The sequence below is a fragment of the Notechis scutatus genome, chromosome 6 (assembly GCF_049901735.1).
Source record: "Notechis scutatus isolate UNSWTSFEM ecotype Mainland chromosome 6, rNotScu1.2, whole genome shotgun sequence".
Classification (NCBI taxonomy): domain Eukaryota; kingdom Metazoa; phylum Chordata; class Lepidosauria; order Squamata; family Elapidae; genus Notechis; species Notechis scutatus.
The window spans coordinates 61,068,708-61,089,787 of record NC_142014.1 but is presented as its reverse complement, the minus strand read 5'-3'; the positions used below and the strand labels follow the sequence as shown (position 1 = coordinate 61,089,787).

Sequence of the window (21,080 nt, the reverse complement as noted above, 5' to 3'; positions counted from 1 at the left end):
CTAGAATGGAAGAATTTAAAACATCTGCAGAAGACATGACCTTAGGAGAGGTCTTTTATCTCTTCTTTCAGGCAGTTTAATATAGAAAGAAATATCTTTTCCAAATTGGCTGAAATCAATAATAGAAATCAGGGCCAGGAAGACATATTTCTTCTCCTAAATAGTTTCATGCATAATTTTTTTGCTCTGTATTGAAACAGTCTATTATTTTCCTATGCTGGTTGTAACTTGAAGCATATTTTTATTCGTCTTTTCTACATTTTATTCATTTTCTGTTGATTTAAAATAAAAATCCATGTCTTCAATAATTACATAATCTCAGCCAAGAATGAGGATGATCAAGACTTCTAATGTTGCTTTCTTCATAGGTCTTGAATCAGTATATCAACTATGTTTTTTTTTCCTATGGCTCTATGATTTAATAGAACATGCAAGCAAGATATGCTACTTGTGATTGGTGACTGGAGTGACAAAGCTGGAAACATGAAGAAGGAAAATGTAGTTGGATTAGGAAACATGAAGAAGGAAAATGTAGTTGGATGGCTTAGGAAAGTGAAAGGAACAGGAGATTGAATTATCAATTTCTGCTACTCCAATGATTTCTTTATAGCTAACACTGTCTTCAAACATCCAAAATGATGTTTCTATATATGAACATCACCAGATGGAGTACATAGAAATTAACTATATTAGTGTTAAAAGGAGGTGGAGGGGGCTTGATTAGACCATCAAAGAGACAGCCAGATGGTGACTGTGGAACAGATCACAAATTGCTCATAGGCAGGTTCCATGTTAAGCTAAAGAAGAAGAAAACCGGTCAGTTCCCATGATATGATCTAGAACATATACTCAGCAATTTCAAGGAGAAAATCAGGAATTGCTTTGAAGTCCTGAACTTCATTGAGAGAAGAATCATGGTATGAAATTAAGGAACCAGCTAAGGATGAATGTAAAAAAGGAACTGTCAAAAATGAAGAAAGAGAAGAAAGCAAAGTGGACATCAGAACAAACCACAGAAGAGAAGAGACTCTAAAACCAAAACTCTCAGAAATTAACTTAAGAGTTTCAGAGAGATATTACAAAAGGCAAGAAATGGTGTTACAATCACATTTGTTTCACATTGAAGGTGGAAACAAACATGGAAAAACAAGGGAAGTCTTTCAAAAGATCTTTGAACTCAGAAGGGGGTTCCAGCCTCAAATTGGTATACTTTGAAAGAAGATCAAAGAAAGATGGAAGGTATATACTGAAACACGAAACGGTAGAATATCAACATCCGAGATACCTTAGCAGATATTCCTTACTTACCTCTAGCATGAAGTTCAATCAGTACTCCAGCTATTATGAAGTTGGAAAGCTATAGGAACTGATAGAATACTCACTGAAATATGGCAAGCAACAGAATAAAAATCATACAAGGTTCTAGCCAAATTATGCCATCCAATCAGAAGAATGACACAGTAACCAAGCAGTAGGAAGAAGTCAATCTACATCCCAATATCAAAAAAAGGAGATTTATATATGCAGAATATATATTAAGGGAATTGGATTGAAAGAAGATGGCCGTGGTTTAAACAGGGGGAAGAAATATCAATAGCCTGTGCTATGCTAATGACACTACCCTAATAGCACAGGATTTGCAAGCCTTAATACTAAAAGTCAAAGAGTACATGAAATAATGGAATTAAAATTACATATAAGATCCAATTAATGATAGCAGGTAGAACAACCAACCTTAGAATTGACAATGAACACCTCAAAGTGATGGATTGCTTCGATACTTAAATGTATCTATACCTAGAAATATCAGAATTGTGCAAACCATGGTATTCCCTATGACAGTCTATGGAAGCAAAAGTTGGACTTTAAGAAACAGGATGATGAAGAGCATTGAGTTTTTGAACTGTAGGAGAAGACTCTGAAGGATATCATGGGCAGCCAATAAAGCAACCAATGGATCATTGAACAAATCAACTTGGAGTTCTCACTTGAAGCACAAATGATCAGGGTCAAATTATTTAACTTATACAGGTGAAACTCAAAATTAGAATATGTGCAAAAGTTCATTTATTTCAGTAATGCAACTTAAAAGGTGAAACTAATATATGAGATAGACTCATTACATGCAAAGCAAGATAGTTCAAGCCGTGATGTGTCATAATTGTGATGATTATGACTTACAGCTCATGAAACCCCAAATCCACAATCTCAGAAAATTAGAATATTACATGCAATCAATAAAACAAGGATTGTACATAGAACAATATCAGACCTCTGAAAAGTATAAGCATCCATATGTACTCAGTACTTGATTTGGGCCCCTTTTGCAGCAATTACTGCTTCAATGCGGCATGGCATGGAAGCTATCAGCCTGTGGCACTGCTGAGGTGTTATGGAAGACCAGGATGCTTCAATAGCGGCCTTCAGCTCTTCTGCATTGTTCGGTCTCATGTCTCTCATCTTTCTCTTGGCAATGTCCCATAGATTCTCTATAGGGTTCAGGTCAGGCGAGTTTGCTGGGCAATCAAGCACAGTAATCCCACGGTCATTGAACCAGGTTTTGGTGCTTTTGGCAGTGTGGGCAGGTGCCAAGTCCTGCTGGAAAATGAAGTCAGCATCCCCATAAAGCTCATCTGCAGAAGGAAGCATGAAGTGCTCCAAAATCTCCTGGTAGACGACTGCATTGACCCTGGACTTAATGAAGCACAGTGGACCAACACCAGTAGATGACATGGCTCACCAAATCAACATAGATTGTGGAAACTTCACACTGGACTTCAAGCATCTTGCAGTGTGTGCCTCTCCATTCTTCCCCCATACTCTGGGTCCTTGGTTTCCAAATGAGATACAAAAGTTGCTCTCATCAGAAAAGAGGACTTTGGACCACTGAGCAACAGACCAGTTCTGTTTTTCTTTAGCCCAGGTAAGACGCTTCTGACATTGTTTGTTGTTCAGGAGCGGCTTGACAAGAGGAATACGACATTTGAAGCCCATGTCCAGGATCTGTCTGTGTGTGTTGGCTCTTGATGCACTGACTCCAGCCTCAGTCCACTCCTTGTGAAAGTCCCCAACACTTTTGAATAGCCTTTTCCTGAAAATCCTCTCCAGGCTGCAGTTATCCCTGCTGCTTGTGCACCTTTTTCTTCCACTCTTTTCCCTTCCATGTAACTTTCTATTAATGTGCTTTGATACAGCACTTTGGGAACATCCAACTTCGTTTGCAATTACCTTTTGAAGCTTTCCCTCCTTATGGAAGGTGTCAATGATGGTTTTCTGCACAACTGTCAGGTCAGGAGTCTTTCCCATGATTGTGATTCCTACTGAACCAGACTGAGAGATCATTGAAAGGCTCAGGAACCCTTTGCAGGTGTTATGGCTTAATTAGCTGATTAGAGTGGGACACTTTGAGCCAAGAATATTGAACCTTTTCACACTATTCTAATTTTCTGAGATTGTGGATTTGGGGTTTTCATGAACTGTAAGCCATAATCATCTCAATTATGTATGACACATCACAGCTTGAACTATTTTGCTTTGCATGTAATGAGTCTATCTCATATATTAGGTTCACCTTTTAAGTTGCATTTCTGAAATAAATGAACTTTTGCACGATATTCTAATTTTTCGAGTTTCACCTGTAATCAATCAATCAAAATGCTATTTTGAAATCAGGTGTCTATCCTACTCTTGATCCTTGTTTACACTCTTATTTTCATTAGGAAATAAAATAAGCTTTGTGATTATCAGGAAAATGAGCCCATTTAACTGAGGCTATGTTCTGATGGCTGTAGCATTAAAATAAAACAGGTCTTGTAGAGAAAGGAGAAATTGCAAGACATTTAATTAGAGAACTGATCCCTCTCTGCTTCTCTATTAGTAGGGCATTGTCAGCGATCATAAGAAAAAAGGGGTTCAGCGAGGATGGATCAGGAACATGTTAGAGCTATCATCCTCCCCACCACTCAACTTTCTGCTTTGCTAGCATGAGTAGTCCAGGAGCACTTCTACTTTGATGATTTACCTCACATTTACTTCTCTCTTCACTTACATAGAATTGCCAATCTCAGTGATGGAACATTACCATTGATCCATGACAAAACATTCTTTATTTCTGTTTCTCTGCTTTGGTCACAAAGTTGCATTAGCATTAAACCATAAATCCTTTAATTCATTTGCTTTATTACTCCTCCTCTTTCTCTCCCCCTCCTCATCTTTAATGCACAAACTTACCAGCGTTCATCTCTTGATGTGCCTAGTGGACTGTACCCAACAGGAACAATATCATGCAATTTACAGAAGTCTAAAAGTTTGGGTTGAGTGAAGTATGGATGACATTCAATCTACAGACATAGTGGGAAATGCAGAATTTAAAAAATCAAAGTTAAGAAACAAAAACAATGTTAACTGTATTTATTTTTGGAAGACACAAAAGTTTCCAAAGGAAAAAGCATCAACTGTGGAAGTATGTGAAACAGTTTTTTTTTCCAAGGCAGTAATTGTTTTGAATCAAATAGTCCATTTGTGATTTAGTCCTATTATTATTATCATTATTTTAATTTTTAAATACTCTGTAGTATGATTGTGATGTGGTGTTTGGGGCACTGTGCTGGAGTAGCTTTCAAATTTCATTGTATTCATGGAATGCAATAACAAAAAGGTATTCTATTCTATTCTATTCTATTCTATTCATTTCTATTCTATTCTATTCTATTCTATTCTATTCTATTCTATTCTATTCTATTAATAAGCTTCCTTTCTTGTATAGATTTCTGTCTCTGGTATGTAACCTCCATAGCTGCATTTTATAAAACTGGCAAAAATGTGCAAAGTAATTTGGGATACCTCACTCAATTCAGCTGAGTTTGGCACAATCAAGTCTTCTCTCTGTCCCTCTGTCTCTGTCTCTCTGTCTCTTTCTCTCTCTATTAGTTTGGAGCAGGGAAGGAGAAAATTCAACTCCCCAGGACTCAGAATAGCCTGGCCAATAAAACTGCTAATAAGAAGTAAATTGCTTCATTGAATTGTTCTAGTTTACTCCAGGCATCTGAATGGTGTGTGACATTTATGGTAATGGCAGGCCAAGGAAACTACAAGTTCTAATCCATAGCATCTCCTGTGGCTAAAGTGGGGCCCTCTAAAGGGGTGGAGGAAGATTTCAGTTAGGCTAATCCACATGTTTCAACTATAAGCTCAAATTGATGGAATACAATGACCTTTTACAACTTCCAAGAAAGCTGTTTTAGTCTGTTTTCAGCAAGCTTGCATGTTTTTTTTTTAAACATATATGCCTTAGAGAACCTCATTGTCTGCAAAATAACTCCTTGTCTACAAGATAACAGATAACAGATAATCAGAGTTGGAAGGGACCTTATAGGCCATCTAGTCCAACCCCCCATCCAAGCAGGAGACCCTACACCATTTCTGACAAATAATAAGGCCCACAAGATTTTTCTGATGGCATAGCCTTCTGAGCTGGGTAGCATCTCATTTCCAATTGTTAATTGCCAAGGAAGAAAGCCAAGTATGTCCTCTTAATCGTTCATGATCAGTTTGATATAAGGGATATGGACCTTTAAGGAAGAAAAAGAACTCTCATTCCAGACAATCACTTCAAAACCTCTCCTCTTCTATGATTCCTCCCACCCACCACAACCAGCAACAGCCAATTCAACAAAATCCAGAAATTCTCTTCTTAGTATGTTTTCACATGTTTGAGTTCAATGCAAGTATTATGATTTCCTGTCTTTGATAAAACACAACAGCTGGGTCACCTTATTACTTCCCAACTTTTTTTCATAAGGTGTATGGCGCATATACGGTGTGGTCATAAACTTTTGTCTCCTACTCATCTACTTAAAAGAATTATGGAACATATGACCTAGATCAGAAACACTGAAAAAGCTGTTGATTGGAGTAAATAAGGCCATTCTGACTCTGTCTGAAGCACTTTCTGAAATACTACATATTTACTACATATTATTTCAGATGGTCGCTGCCCAAAATACCTCTCTCCTCCCTAGGGTAAAGGCCTCTTCTGGAAATAGAATGGAATTAATTACTTTAATTTCCCATGATTAAACCTTGAACAGAAAATTAACATGATTTTATGCTTGTCCTAACTGAGTATGAATTGGCTACTTGTTCATTTTAGCCCAAAATGAAAGGCCTGTGGGGAAGGTTGAATGAATAGGCTAAGGTTTTGTTTGTTTTTAGTAACATGTTTGTTTATTATAGTAAACCAAAAACAAAGCTGGAAGGGGAAATATATGAAAAATGACAAAGTTGTTTTTTATGACAGGAAATCATGAAGACACATCATACAAGTTATTTTGATACTAGGTACACTAGTTCAGGACCAATGGCTTATGCCACTCATTACGTGAGAAAGTCAACATGCTTACATGGGCTCATCTATTCACTGTCATTACCTGGTTGCTGACAGGTTTGTACTTCAAACCTGGCTTGTTCAGAATCATTTCCAGCTGCCTACGATTGAAGTTGGATACACCAAGAGATTTCACCAAGCCTGCATCTTTGCATGCTTCCAAAGCCTGTCAGAATGAAGTAGGCAAAATAGTGCAATAAACTGGCAAATAACATTCTTATTGTTTAGTAGTACAAAATAAATAAGGGTGCCAACCTAAGTGCTCCTCAGGTGGACCAATTCCCAGAAATGGAAGGTCCATTCTCAACAATGGACATGCTGGTTAGGGAACTATGGGAGTTCAGGTTACACAGTTGAGAGGCAGCCAGCAAAGGAGATGAAAGAAGGGCAGGTTGACTCATCCCCCACCAAAAGATTGTTCTTGGTCGGAATTTAGAAAATTTAGAAAAAGGAAGATGGGAGAGAAGACAAACAGGGGAGAAGCAATGGGAAACAATTGCAAGAAAGGGAGAAGATGCTAATGATCCTTATTAAAAATAGTACAAGTGCTCAAATCACCTCTCTCTTTCTCTCTCTCTCTCTCTCTCTCTCCCCCACACACACACAAACAAGAGGTGGTATTCAGCAGATCCTGACCAGTACTGGAGAACCAGTAGTAGAAATTTTGAGTAGTTCAGAGAACCGGCAAATATCACCTCTGACTGGCCCTGCCCCCATCTATTCTCTGCCTCCCAAGTCCCAGTTGATTGGCTGGGTCTTCTTTTGTTACCCTGCACAGGAGAATGGAGCTGGAAAGCAGGTTAGCGGGGTGAGGAGGGAATGGAGATTTTGCAGTATCCTTCCCCTGCCACAGCCACCAAGCCGTGCCCACCAAGCCACGCCCACAGAACCGGTAGCAAAAAAAAAATTGAATCCCACCACTGCACAAGTTGTTTGTCCTATGATCTGGTTTATATCACAACTATTTTGTTTGCTATAGGGTCTGCAACACTGATCTGACAAGAAGAACCTTTTCATTTCTTTTACATTCCTACTAGTTTGGTTTCTCTGCTTCTAAACTTTGAAATAATTCTACTTCCCACACAAACAATGTCATTAAGGCCACCAAAGGTTTCTCTGCTCTCTTGGACATGTATTGAGTTCAATCAAAACTTCAATAAAATAGTAATATATTAATGTTTAATGTGCCATAAGACCTACTGTAAAGACTAAGATAATTTAACCCTCCAAATATCATGAAAATAATAATGTTTTACAAATTACAGAATGCGTGCCCAATTTATTATACCTGATAACCTGCTGCACCGTTTGTGGCTTTGTAATTTTGGTCAATTAAGTAAACAGATCATCCCTGTATTGTGTGGTGTTATGTTGTTGTTTTGTTTTTGCCAAAACGATATCCTTCCTTATCACACACAGCTAGATTGACCAATTTTGAGCACACCTAGGTTTAAGGCCAATACTACTGCTTCAGTAGAGCATACAACTCAGAATCCATTGCTGTTGAAGTGTCCAGTGGAACCTAACTTCCTTTTCCCCTCCAAATTTATTGGAAGACATGTCCCAAGGACAGTGAGAAGGTTTTAGATACTATTAGTTAAGATATGATTAATGCTTCCCAAATACTCACTTCCCATGTGGCACATAGATCTGTTTCATGATAAAGCCATTTTCCACTTTCATCTGTAGGATAGAGGTTTTCTCCAGGCTGAAGAAACAAAAAAGTCACATGGGAAGGTGAGGAGAAGAGATGAAATCTCGCAATGTTGCACTCTTCTGTTAATTATGGACAGGGAGGCAGTTTCCCTGTAGTTTAAAGAGAAGGTAGATATTTGGGGAGAAAAGCTCAAAGCTATTTCAATTTATTGAACAGCAGTTGTATGTCTGTCAGATGTGACAGACCCAATATGTATCAGGTCACGTGTAAGCAACCTGATGTGCTCCAGATGTTTTGGAGTATCTCTCATTGTGAGAGTTGAAGCCTAAACATATGAAGGATACTAGATTGCTTACACTTGACCTAATTCCTTTATATTAATCTCGAGAGATTAGAATGTCTTTCTTTTGGTGGTTTTGCCAAAAGGCAACTAGACATTTCTAACTTAGGGGAAAAGGAACAAGATCCCAATACCAGCCAACTCCTAGCTGACTCTCTAGACAAGAGCTTTCTCTTTGAAGAAACAGAACAAAGACTGGCATTGTCTCTGGAATTCCTCTCCATTATAATTAACAGTGAATGGGTAGCTTTACAAATGGATATTCTGAATTATTCTCACTTTACCTCAAATTGAACAATATTAGCTGAACATTGATCTCCAGCTTGCTAAGCCATGATTTAGCAAGCTGGGAATGTACAGCTGGGCCCCCTCCCTCTCTTTTAAGGCAGGAAGCCAATAGAAACAAGAGCCCAAACAGAATTCTAGAAAAATCCTCATATCCTTCTTTTTGATGAAATCTCAGTGGAGTTTTGTGGGTGGGAGTGGGGGAAAAGGAGCAGCTGCCAACACTTCGTTAGTCACCTCTGTTCCAATTGTGATTCATAATAATCATAGGAATAGTAGGAAAAATGCTATTTGTGTGCTACATGGAGGGGAAATCCTATTACTTTCATATAGTGGCAGGAAACTATGCAAGTAGTGAGATTTATTACATTGAAAAGAATGGAAATTGTGCCTTATTTGATTCATTTACCCCGTCTTTAGAAGGGGATGTACAGTTCATCTTCCCTTAAGGGAGTTTGACAGTTATGCTTTAAGCCTTCTCCCCAGCCAGGAAGGTAAGGTTGGGAAAAAAAGCTATGCTGAGAAACAGCTGGTGTATGTGTCTGTCTGTCTCTCAGTCAGTCAATCAATCAGTCTGTGTCTGTCAGTCTATCTGTCTGACTGACTGAGGTTTGTGTTTCTATATGGAAGTACAAGAGCTAGAAGACAATTTTTTTCAGTGGTATTCCCAAAAGTAGGAATAGTTGCACTCACAAGAAGTAGTATAGTTGGAATGCTCCTTCTAGTAGTAATGGGGAAGAGTGTAATGAGTAGTGAGAGCAGTAATGAGTAGTGAGTAATGAGTAATGAGAGCAGTAATGAGTAGTTAGTAAAAACTTGTGAGTGCTTGTGTGTGCAGGTTGTCTAGGGACCCATATTGTGTTGCTTCTTTTATGTCTTGAGCCCACCAAATTGGTGTATTTAAAAAAGAATTCGTAATACCCCTATGGTCCATTTTAGAGGCCACATTGAAATTAACGCCATAACTAGCTTCTAGATTACAATATACCAATTACAAGTTTGGTGGAGTTTTATAATTGATGGAATTAGGTATACTGTAAACATATGAGAGAAAATAAATGTATTAATAAACATGGATGTAGCAAGGAGTCATACAGGTTGAAAAGTGTAAGAACATTCATAGGGCCATTCTAGGATATAGGAAGTGTCAGGAAATGTTGTTATATTTAAGCTGTTATCTCCAACCTGGTCTCTTGCATATGTATTGGAATTCCACAGTTGGCATTATTTATCACAGTAAAAACCCAACTCATTTGATAGTGCCTAATTGAAAAGGTTTGTATTAAAGATTGTCAGTTCTAGCTCAGATGGTCTTTTAGGGCTATACCATGAACTGACTTACTAAGAACCTTAAACCTTACTGTGATTGTTATGATATAGCGGGTGTCTTTACACAATATGCAAAACTATGATATGGCTTATAAGTGAAAGAACCTGCCATTATCCCTCCCACCAACTCTCACTATTAATGGTGAAAGTCAAAGGGCTGAAATGGAACATTTGCAAGCATATGCTTTGTTGTGATTTTGGAAGTCAGATGAGTCATCTGATAACACGAATCCATTGGAGTTGGGTGGCCAATGCATTTACATAAATTAAAAAAAACTACAAATGGAATAGAATAGAATAATAGAGCTGGAAGTCTTGGAGGTCTTCTAGTCCAACCCCCTGCTCAGGCAGGAAACCCTTTCAGACAAATGGTTGTCCAATCTCTTCTTAAAAACTTCCAGTGTTGAAGCATTCACAACTCCTGGAGGCAAGTGGTTCCACTGATTAATTGTTCTAAATGTCAAGAAATGTCTTCTTAGTTCCAGGTCGCTTCTCTCCTTGGTTAGTTTCCATCCATTTTTTTTCTTGTCCTACCCTTCTGGTGCTTTGGGGAATAGCTTGACTCCCTCTTCTTTGTGGCAACCCTTGATATATCAGAACACTGCTATCATGTTACCCCCTAGTGCTTCTTTTCATTAAACTAGACATACATAACGTACAAACACATCCACAATGACATGTAAGCCACATTTCAATTTAGTGCTGACATGGCAAGTCACTCTGTGTACTTTAGCATGAGATACAGGGGTTCATGTTGCAGTAGCACGATGTATTAATTATTCTGTAAGGGACCAGTTTGCTCAAAGCTTTTCCCGTACAGAAGAGTATCAATTTCAATATTTGGTATTGACTGATTTATGCGCAATTAAGACCATTCGGCAAGAAGGAAATTATTGGACATAAATCATTATATTCTAGCTTGTTTATGCTCAATAGGAATTCCTGTCTCAGAGCCACAGTGTTACTACTACATGGAGTAGTATGGAGATTCTATGGAGAGTCTCAGTCATCCAGGTCATGGTTGTCCCAAAGATGCTTTTTCAAAAGGCAACTGGACTTTCTTTGTTTCTCCTTGAAGATCTTTCGCTTCTTATCCAAGAAGTTTTGGAACTGAAGAAGTTTCTTGGATGCAAAGTGAAATGTCTTCAAGAAAAACAAAGAAAGTCCAGTTGCCTTTTGAAAAAGTATCTTTGGCGTAACTTTACTACTATTTTACAAGAAGGGAAGATAATACATGGCAGCAATGAAGGCCAGGCTCTTACATGCATGATCTGCTACTTGATTAGCAACATCAATAATTTGCATATCTGAAACAGGAATGTAAAACAGAAAGTGATTCACAACACACTGAAGCATGTACAGAACCCTTCTCATCCAAACAGTAAAGCAAGCAAATTGCTAAGAACCTCTTTGAAAAGTTTTGCACAGCTCTAATGTGTGCACAAAATATTTGAGTACCGCAGTTCCAAATAGTTTCATATTGCCACCAATTCAATAAAAAGCTCTTGAATCCATTTTTGAATGGATTCTTGCTGCCAAAATCCTTGCATAGATTATGTATATTTATTGAAATCAATAAATATACATAACATATTTGAATACTGTCATCATACAACAGCTTCACAATAGGGATATTTAAGTTGTGAATAATATGTCTTTTGACAGAGAAAGTCAACATAAATCCGTGGTCTCATTTCCAGGCTTGGTCTTCTGCTAACTGAGCTCTTCAACTACATGGTGATCTACAACTGTGGAATGTTGTCCCCAAAAAATAATGGTCTGCCAAGGAGACTTTAAATATTTACAGTACACAAACATATACACTAGGCGGCGCTCCAGCACAATACTTTACCTGAAAAGCCATAGGCAGTTCAATGATATAGAGATCAACATAGTCAAGCTGTAAAATTCGTAATGTCTTCTCCAGAGTTGGACGTACCATTTCTGGTGGGTGGCATGTATTCCACAACTAGGACAAAAAGAAGGAAAAGAAAGAAAGCGGGATCTTTACTCCTTGGAACTGTGGAATATAGAACCACAAAATTTAAAAATATACCATTTTGAGTGAACAGTATTAATCCAAATAAACCAGCACTAGTTATATTACATTCTAGAATAAATAAATCACAGATTTGCCAAAACAATCCCAAAATGTAATACTTTATTCTAAGGGAATGAATACTTTTGGCAAACGTTCACAATAGCGGAAACAGGCTAAGATACTATGCCTACACCTGTGGAAATAACTGCCGTTCAAATAACTGAACCTTACAGTAACTGAGTAGAAATGAATAAAATTATGCTGCAAAGGATTGTCTACAGTAAGGTGAGAATTAAACAGTCAACTGAGTACATTACTTATAAGCTATCATTGTTTTAATTGTTTAATCTTCAGCCTGAAACTTCTTGAATTTCTGCTATGCTTCCATCCTCTTTTGGGGTGTGATGCCAAGCACTGTCTTTCAAAGGATGACCTTTGATATGATCAAAGTAGCACATTTGAGGTGATGAAAACAGCCACTGAACCCCATCAAAAATGGGGTGTTGCATTATTATCCAGATATTTCAAAGTAAATGGAGTTTCATTGTATATATACCCTTAATGTCTTCCTTTGGACCACAACAGTTATGTTCCTTACAAAAGTGAACCCAACTCTACTGATCTATGATCTAAACGCAAACTACTGAGTGGAGGACCCATTAATTCCAGTTGTGTTTAATATCCACGGTGGAGTTTGTCAAAAAGAAGGAATAAACTATCCTTGAACTGTTCGAGATTGTAACTCCCATAATATGTTGACCATGCTGCGTTTTCTGTTCACCATGCTGATAAGGGCTAATGGAAGTTGCAGCCCCAAACATCTGGAAGGTTCTTAGGTTGTTTCCCACACAGCAACAAATTAAGTGTTAATATTGTTTGTTTTTTATGATTTTAATGCTTTTAATGTTGTAAGCCACCCAGCATCACTTTGAAACAAGATGGGTAGCAAATAAATTCAATAACTAAATAAAATAAACATAACAGCAGGTGGGAATTCCAAAACAATTGAAGAAACAATGTTTTCATTGCCCAGATTTGCAGATCATCTCTCAGTGAAACAATTACAATCCTTTCCTCACTCAAGTCAATGACATTTATTTATTTATTTATATTCATTTGCACCCTGCCTTTATTGTTTTTATAAATAACTCAAAACTGCAAATATATCCAACATGCCTCTTTCCTCCTATTTTCCCCACAACAATAACTCTGTGAGGTGGATTGGGCTGAGAGAGAGCAACCGGCTCAAAGTCACCCAGCTGGAGAAGAAGGCCCAGTCTTTGGACAAAAACATAGATTTAGGGTTGCATTGCGTAATTGTGAGCCAACTCTTGGCTTCTCTGCATCATTTTCAAAGTTTACACAAAGAACAACCTCTACAAAATAAATTCCCTTCTGAGTGAAACTATGATCTGTGTCAAATTTATCTTTTGTTTGTATCCTGGATATTTAAAATAGGATTCTCTTTCACAGTAATTGGTTTTCCTTTTTAATTTTTTGGCCCTATCAATTGGACATTTTATGAATTATTTTGTAAAGATAATTGCCTCATATCAAACCATGAGGATGAGAGAAAGCTGCCAGGTCATTATTCTGCCAAAATTATCACTTTCGTCAGGAACAATATTTTAGCCTCATGAATGGGATAATTCATGGGGAAGGAAATTACTGCCACGCCCAATAAAGACCAACTCACATCAACCGACTTGGCTACTGATGGAAGAGAGCGAAACCCTCAGTGATCATTGCTTGCCATTTTTTAAAAAAACCTTTGGCTTTGATCAGTATGCCAAAATATGGATGTTGATGCTTTCTACTAGCAAGAATTTTACGACTTGCATGATCCATTCTTCCGATAACTCTTCCAAATTATCTATGGTGCCTTGTCTTACCAACTCATATCTCAATTTGTCAGCAACTCCCTCACTAAATTGGTAAATCAGAGCCAGATCTTTCCATTCTACATCTCCAGCAAATAATTTTAAAACTTATACATACAATACATCCACACTTTCTGCTGATCTTGCTTGAGTTTGTGAGTTTCACAGCTGCAGTCAGGAACCTCATGAAATCATCAAAGGGAATTCTCAATCTTTGCATGAAGTTTTAATAATTGTCCACCACTGGTTTGTTGACCTTAATGATAGGTATAGCACATCTGGCTGCCCTTTCTTTCAGCAAACTCAGCATGGGAGTTACTTTGGTGCAATCTGTGGGAAATTCTGTTGGTCAGTCCACCATAAATAGACCATACTGAATCACAAAGTCAGAAATTGGTCTTGATCTCTTCCAAATATCTCTAGAATTCTCATGAGAGCACCAAAATACTAGTTACACTACAGGCTGCTGGCCAAGTTAAATCCTATCTCAACTTTTGTGTTAGCTGCATCATGGCATTTTGCAAGCTATTCGTAAATCTATCTGTTGTTGGTGTTGCAACAATGCTGCAGTAAAATGCTCAGTGGAGAATGAACTACCCTGAGGACCAAAGGCCATCTCTATCAACAAAAGCAAGACCTTCAGACTTTGTTGAAAGAAACTTGCAAGGCTGATGTCAGACCAAGGTAGGTAGACCAGACTAGACCAGGAAAAAAATTCCACAAGAAAATTATAATTACAATTATACTGGCTACTCTAATAGAATCTTGCATCTGATTGTGCTGTTTTATGCCTTATTCTTAGACTTCTATATTGAATCAGGAAGGCATCTGTCTGAGCCGCTTTCAAATGTTATCTTCTCTCTCAAGGTTCAAAAAATGTTTCAGCACCCTTTGTCCAGGTAATATTTCCATCAAGGTCATCTTTACTCTCTACAACTGTGTATGAGTGTACTGATTAAAAACCAGCCTTTTCAAATGCAGATTTTAAGGCTCTGAAGACCTGTCTTTGTGCTCAGGCCCTGTTTCCTGGCTATATTGACATCAGGAGTGACATTTTTTTCTCAGCTGCCATATATATATTTAATTTTGTACTATGTTGTAACTGTTTTTAAGTGTTTTATGATTGTTTGACATTCAAAGTCATTTGTTTGAGATGGGCAGCTATAGAAATGGAAGGTAGGAAGGCAGGCAGGCAGGCAGGCAGGCAGGCAGGCAGGCAGGCAGGCAGGCAGGAAGGCAAGGAAGGAAGGAAGGAAGGAAGGAAGAAGGAAGGAAGGAAGGAAGGAAGGAAGGAAGGAAGGAAGGAAGGAAGGAAGGAAGGAAGGAAGGACACAATATCTATTGTCAGGACAAATGCTCTCCAGATGTGTTGAAACATAACTCATATTATCTAGAATCAAATAAGTCATTGTGCTAAGTATGGTTAATGAGAAGTCTCCCATCATTCAATAACTTAGGGCCGTGATGGCGAACCTATTGCATGTGTGCCACAGGTGGCACGCAGAGCCATTTGTGCGGGCACACGAGCCCCAGCCAAACTTACCTGCACTGCTCATGTGCGTGCCTCCCAGCTGATTTTTGCCCATTTGAGGCTGTTTTCGTCCTCCCAGAGGCTCGAGGGAAGCCTCTGCAGCCTTGGGAGGCCGAAAAACGGGCCTTCTAGAAATACCGGAAGTGCCCATTTTCACCCTCCAGAGGGCCTCTGGAGCTTGGGGGAGACCATTTTTGTCTCCCGGAGGCTCGAAGGAAGCCTCTGAGGCATAGGGAAGACAAAAAACAGGCCTTCCGGAAATACCTTGAGCCTCTGGGAGGGCAAATGGCCTCGAATGGGCCAAAAATCAGCTGGGAGGCACGCGCATGTACAGTGCAGGTAAAGGGGCAGGACGGGGGTGTTGCATGTGCATGTGTGTGGGGGCAGGACGCATTGCATTGTGGGTGCCGGCACATGCGCACGCACTTTCAGCACACCACAATAAAAAGGTTCACCATCACTGACTTAGGGTCATATGCTCATCAAACTAAATGGTGGGAGATTCAGTACAAAGATAAAGACCCACCTCCTCCAGATATGTTAAATTCACCAACAGCCATTTTGCCCTGGAGAATTTTGGAGTTATTCCACATAGCTGGAGGATGACCATTTTGGGAAAGACTGATTAACCCCCTTATAAATTTCAACTCACAGAAAGTAGGACTGGGAGGAATTTGACCTCGATCAGGGGTGTCAGACTCATGGGATGAAACCATGACATACTGTGACTTTTTTCCCCTTCACTAAACCAGACATGGGTGTGATCAGTGCATGGCACATCCAGTCCATGGGCTGTGAGTTTGACACCCCTGACCTAGATGAACTCAGGGATTCCACACAAGGGAAGCTAACATCTCCCAATTCTCCTTTTTCTGAAGTATAACCCAAAGGGAGATCCAGCAAGCCAACCAACAGAAGAATGGCATTCCATCTGAATGTTTTAAAATTCTGTAATTGAATGTGAGGACTCCAAGATGCATCTTATCAGCATCCCTGGGAAGAAAAATTATACAAACCTTCTTCCAAGGATCAAGGAGACACAATGTTTTAATGGTTAAAGAAATTGAGCTTGTCAGACCTGAGCTCTATGCAAAGCTCCTGTTTCTTGCCCCAGCTTCTGTCCACCTTGCAATTCAAAAGCAAGCAAATGCGAATAGATAAATAGGTACCAATGGAAAATATCCTGTGTGCCTTTGTCATATAGCCATACTGGCCACTTGATCACAAAAATTGTCTTCAGACACTGCTGGCTTCCTCAGCTAAGAAACAGAGATATGCCCTAGAGTCAGATATGACTGACTGAGGAAGTCCCTCTGTCCCAATCAGATCTAGAGTTATAGTGACATAAGTGCAAGTCTTTGAACAACCCTTTCCATCCTGAAATTTACCACCTGCAGTTTATTTGATGGGATGAAACAATAACCTTTGTAATTCTTAATCACAAGATGAAAAACAAGCTTTTCTCCATCTGTTTACAATACTCATTTGCTTAATCACATCTGCTGCTTCTGACTGTTACCCTTTTTCAATGTTTTCAAATTGCAACTGTTTCATGATTGTTTTTGTCAGCTTTCTTGCAAAAGAAAGGATGGATATCTTTGAGATAAATGAAATATGAAGGCTGCTACATTTATCACTATCTACATGGGAGGCATCATGCCTATCATTACTAACTGTTGGAAAATATAAACAGAGGGATGTTGTTATTATATTTTTATCTTGCCTTTTCATAGATAACTCAAGGCCGAGAATACATCTAATTCTCCTACCTCCTATTTTCCTCACAGAAATTACTCTGTGAGAGAAAGCAACTGGCCCAACATCGCCCAGACAACTTTCATATTTAAGATAGGCCAACAACTCATAGTCTCCTGGCTAGCTGCTACACCAAATTTGCTGTTGCACTGGTGCCATATTTGGAGACTTTCTAGAAGCTTCTGTGGTCTATTGTGTGAGATCCAGAAAGGCAAACTGATTCAGAATCAGAAACATCGGGTGTTTGTCAGAGAATAGCCATAGCCATCTGGACTGGTACCAGAAGACTAGTACTGCACAATATAAGTAGTCTTGATCCAGTGGTGGGATTCAAATAATTTAACAATCAGTTCACCCATGGTAAGGTTAACTGTTGTGGGAGGCGTGGGCCATCCCCGTCCTCCAGTTCAACCACACATGCAGGATGAGTCTCCCGTGATAGCCAACCTGACCCTGAGCAAACCAGTTGTTCAATTACCCACCCACTCACTATCAAAGTTGATCCTGGGTGCTGCGCTGCAATGGAGAAATGGGCAACGGGGTGGCTGGCACGAGGGAAGGAAGAGAAGCGGGGAGAAGAAAGAGGGAAAGCGGCCTTTTCCTTCCCTCATGCTGGCTGCTCCATTGCCTACTTCTCCATTGGAGCGCAGCACCCAGGATCCACTTGATAGCAGGAGGTGGGTGGGTAATTTAACAACTGGTTCGCGTCACTTCTGGTTTGTCGGCTTCGCGAGTGGCAGGGATTTGCGACTCTGCGCGATCCCTGCCGCGCTAGCCGTTTTTGGTGCTCCGATCCAGACGGGTTCGGAGCTGGGCTACCCTGCAGGGGTAGCTGAAGATAGGGGGATCCGGAGAGGGGCTTGGGGGTGTTGCAGACCCCCTCCCCGGCCAGCAGAACCCCCTTTTCCCAAGACGGTGCAGCGGCGGTCCGCAATGGCCGCCACAAAGAAGCCGGCAGCTGGGTAAGAATGCGCAGGAGGAAAAGGAGAAAGCCTTTGAGAGTGAAAGTTTTCTTGGTTGATCCAGGACTCTAAGATACATTTAATATAATTCCTGGAAATTATGGTTTTTTGGATGATTCTTTCCACAAGAGAAAATAAGCGGCAATTTTGAGGTGCTGAAAGGAAAGTTTATTCTCCCTCCCGACGGAATTAATAAGTGGATATTGAGAAACCTGTTTTTTTCAGGTAAAGCTAGCTTTATGTGATAAGTCGGAAGGGAGAGGACAAAAAATATATTCATCTGGTTTGATTTTGTTGGAGGAGATGCCTTAAGGATTTGAAGACAGAAATATAATTCCAATAAGGCTTTAAAATACAGATTTGGATTTTCTTTTTTCTTTTGTCTGATACTACCCCTGGAAGAGAAAGGGAGAACTTTGTCTTGGCTTGGATTGATTGAGGACTTTGGGATTGTTCTATTTTTATTTTTTTTTTAAATATCTTGGTTGGTGTAAGAAGAAAGAGGGAAAAAAAGAAAAGAAAAGAAAAGATTTATAATGGCTTTTTCTTTTGAGGAACTGAGGGAAGAATATGAGCAAACAAAAACAGACGGTAAAGATGGTATGGAAAAAGCCTTCCTTTTTTTAGAAATGGCGCTGGTTAACTATCAACAAACAATACAACAGATGGAGGCAGAAGAACAACAACAAGAAGAAGACGAAGAAGCCATCTTTAATGAATTTCAAAATTTAACTAAGAAAGAAGGAAGGAAGAAAGCGAGGAAAATGAAGGACTTAAGATTTAAAAAAACATTCAAGAAAGAGAAAAATAAGATGCAAAATAAATATAATGATAGTAAACAAAAGAAAAAGGGAACACAACAGAGAAGGGATGCCAGCAAGGCAGAGGCTAGAAGAAGGGGGGGTAGGAAGATTTGGTGGGGGAAGAAAGAAAGGGGAAAGGCGGAGAAAAGCCACAAAGTTTTGAAATTAGATGGGAAAAGAGGAATTTTTTTTAGGGACAAAGGGTAAAGTACAATTTCTTTAAAAAAGATTTTGCAAGGTACATAAGATGGTATAGTAACATTTGTATTAGAAATAGAAAATTAGAATGGCTTAAGAGTTAATAAGAAATTAAAATGTTGAAATGTTTAATAATAATTGATTTTAAAATTTAATAAAATATTAAAGGGAATGTTTAGAATATTGAGTTTTAATTAAAGAGTTTAATATGACTATGGTATTGATGTTATTATAAAACTATTATAGTAGCATTTGTTTTTTGAAAAGGCAATGAGAATGCTATAAGATTTAATATTTAGATTTATTATTTAACTATGTACTTAATCATTTTGGATTTATTACTCTGTTTTTATTATTATTAAAAAAAAATTAGTAGATAGAATGTACCAAGCAGAATCAGATTGGGTATTAGGTGTTATTTTAAATGTAAATTTAATTAATTTAGGGGGAGGATAGAAAGGCATCATACTCTGATTAGTGATTTCAGGAGAAATTATTTTTTATTATTATAAGGAATGAGATAGAGGGATAATAAAGAATGGGCAAAAGATACAAATATAATGATTCAAATTAAGATGGATTAAATAAGATAGAATTAAGAAGAGTGAAATGTGTGGAGAAGTTTATATAGAAGATATAGAATGGTAAATAAAATAGGTAATGATATGTAAGATGAGCATGAATATAATTGAAGTCCATGTAAAGAGAGATACCTGGAGCCAAGTTACTTTCCTAAAAGATTTTTTATATGTTTGTTTGTTGTGTGTTTATGTTTTTGGAGAATTAATAAAACCTTGTAGAAATACAGAATGAGAATAATGGTAACCAAGTCAGAAAGAAATAGATGAAATAATAATAGTGAAATTGAATAAGAGTAAAGAGAAGTAAAGAGAAATTGGATAAGAGGTATTTTTATGCTCATATGGAAATGGCTTAAAATAGAATTATATTGTATAAAATAAGGTTTTATCTGACTTGTAAAACTTATAATGGAAAAAGGTTCAAATATGTAATGGTTGATGATGATTTGTTTGTCTTTGAAATTAATAAAATTTGTTTAAAAAAAACAAAAAACAACTGGTTCGCGTGAACCGGTGCAAACCAGCTGAATCCCAACACTGTCTTGGTCCCATATTAAGCATCTGCTGCCATTCTAGTCCTGAAGTCTTCGTTGTGCAACCTTTCTGTGTTGCTGCTATCCTCAGGAAATGCCATAAAGACCCATCATATTGTTAATGGCTGGACATATTTAATTCAATCATTCTCTCTCCTGGGCCAACCCAACAACCTTGTGAGGAAAATAGGAAGAAGCATTATGTACCCTCCCTTGAGTTGTACAAAACAACAAAGAATGAATTCCCATCTTCCCATCTTCCATGAAGAACAGAAACCCTCTTTTCTTATCAGGGCAACCTGGCTGGTTGAATTAATCATTAATTTCAATCAGTAACTAAACATAAAAATTCAGATCTGGTTCTGTAATCTGCTTCTAACTAGCGTGTTACAATTACATTAGAAGCACATTTGCAGACAATTTATCTCAAAAGAGTTGATTGCATCTGCTCTGCTGAAACGGCTATTTTTCTAACATAACCACCTGATTGTTGTGGCTTTATATTTTTCATGGTCTCTGCTAAAATTCCACAATTATTTATCTCACAATAATACAGTCAGTAAGCAGCAGAGGAGTGGACAAATTGTACTATTTCATTATTCTTTGGTAAGGGACGCCCTATCCAAAGAGGAATGTTTGGGCTGATAATTACCCAGGAAAAGTATTAAAACAGTAGCAAAATTTGGAGTAGGAGGCTAAGAATGGGTACACAACACCCTTAATCTAAGCATAACAGACTTACTAAGTTTATACACATATGATATAATGCATACAAGTGAGTCCTCAACTTACCATATTTC

At 38.4% G+C, this 21,080-nt stretch overlaps 1 protein-coding gene across 2 annotated transcripts in view; it reads right to left on the bottom strand.

The window, feature by feature from the left end:
• The window catches only part of AKR1D1 (aldo-keto reductase family 1 member D1), an 86,787-nt gene that overhangs the window by 4,489 nt on the left and 61,218 nt on the right, over positions 1-21,080 (bottom strand). For both annotated transcript variants that reach the window (XM_026695049.2, XM_087968489.1), the window contains exons 3-6: positions 11,849-11,965; positions 8,016-8,093; positions 6,429-6,551; positions 4,231-4,340 (exon numbers count right to left, since the gene is read on the bottom strand). In XM_026695049.2, coding sequence (XP_026550834.2) covers positions 4,231-4,340; positions 6,429-6,551; positions 8,016-8,093; positions 11,849-11,965 — 428 coding nt within the window. The remainder of the gene's footprint in view (positions 1-4,230; positions 4,341-6,428; positions 6,552-8,015; positions 8,094-11,848; positions 11,966-21,080) is intronic.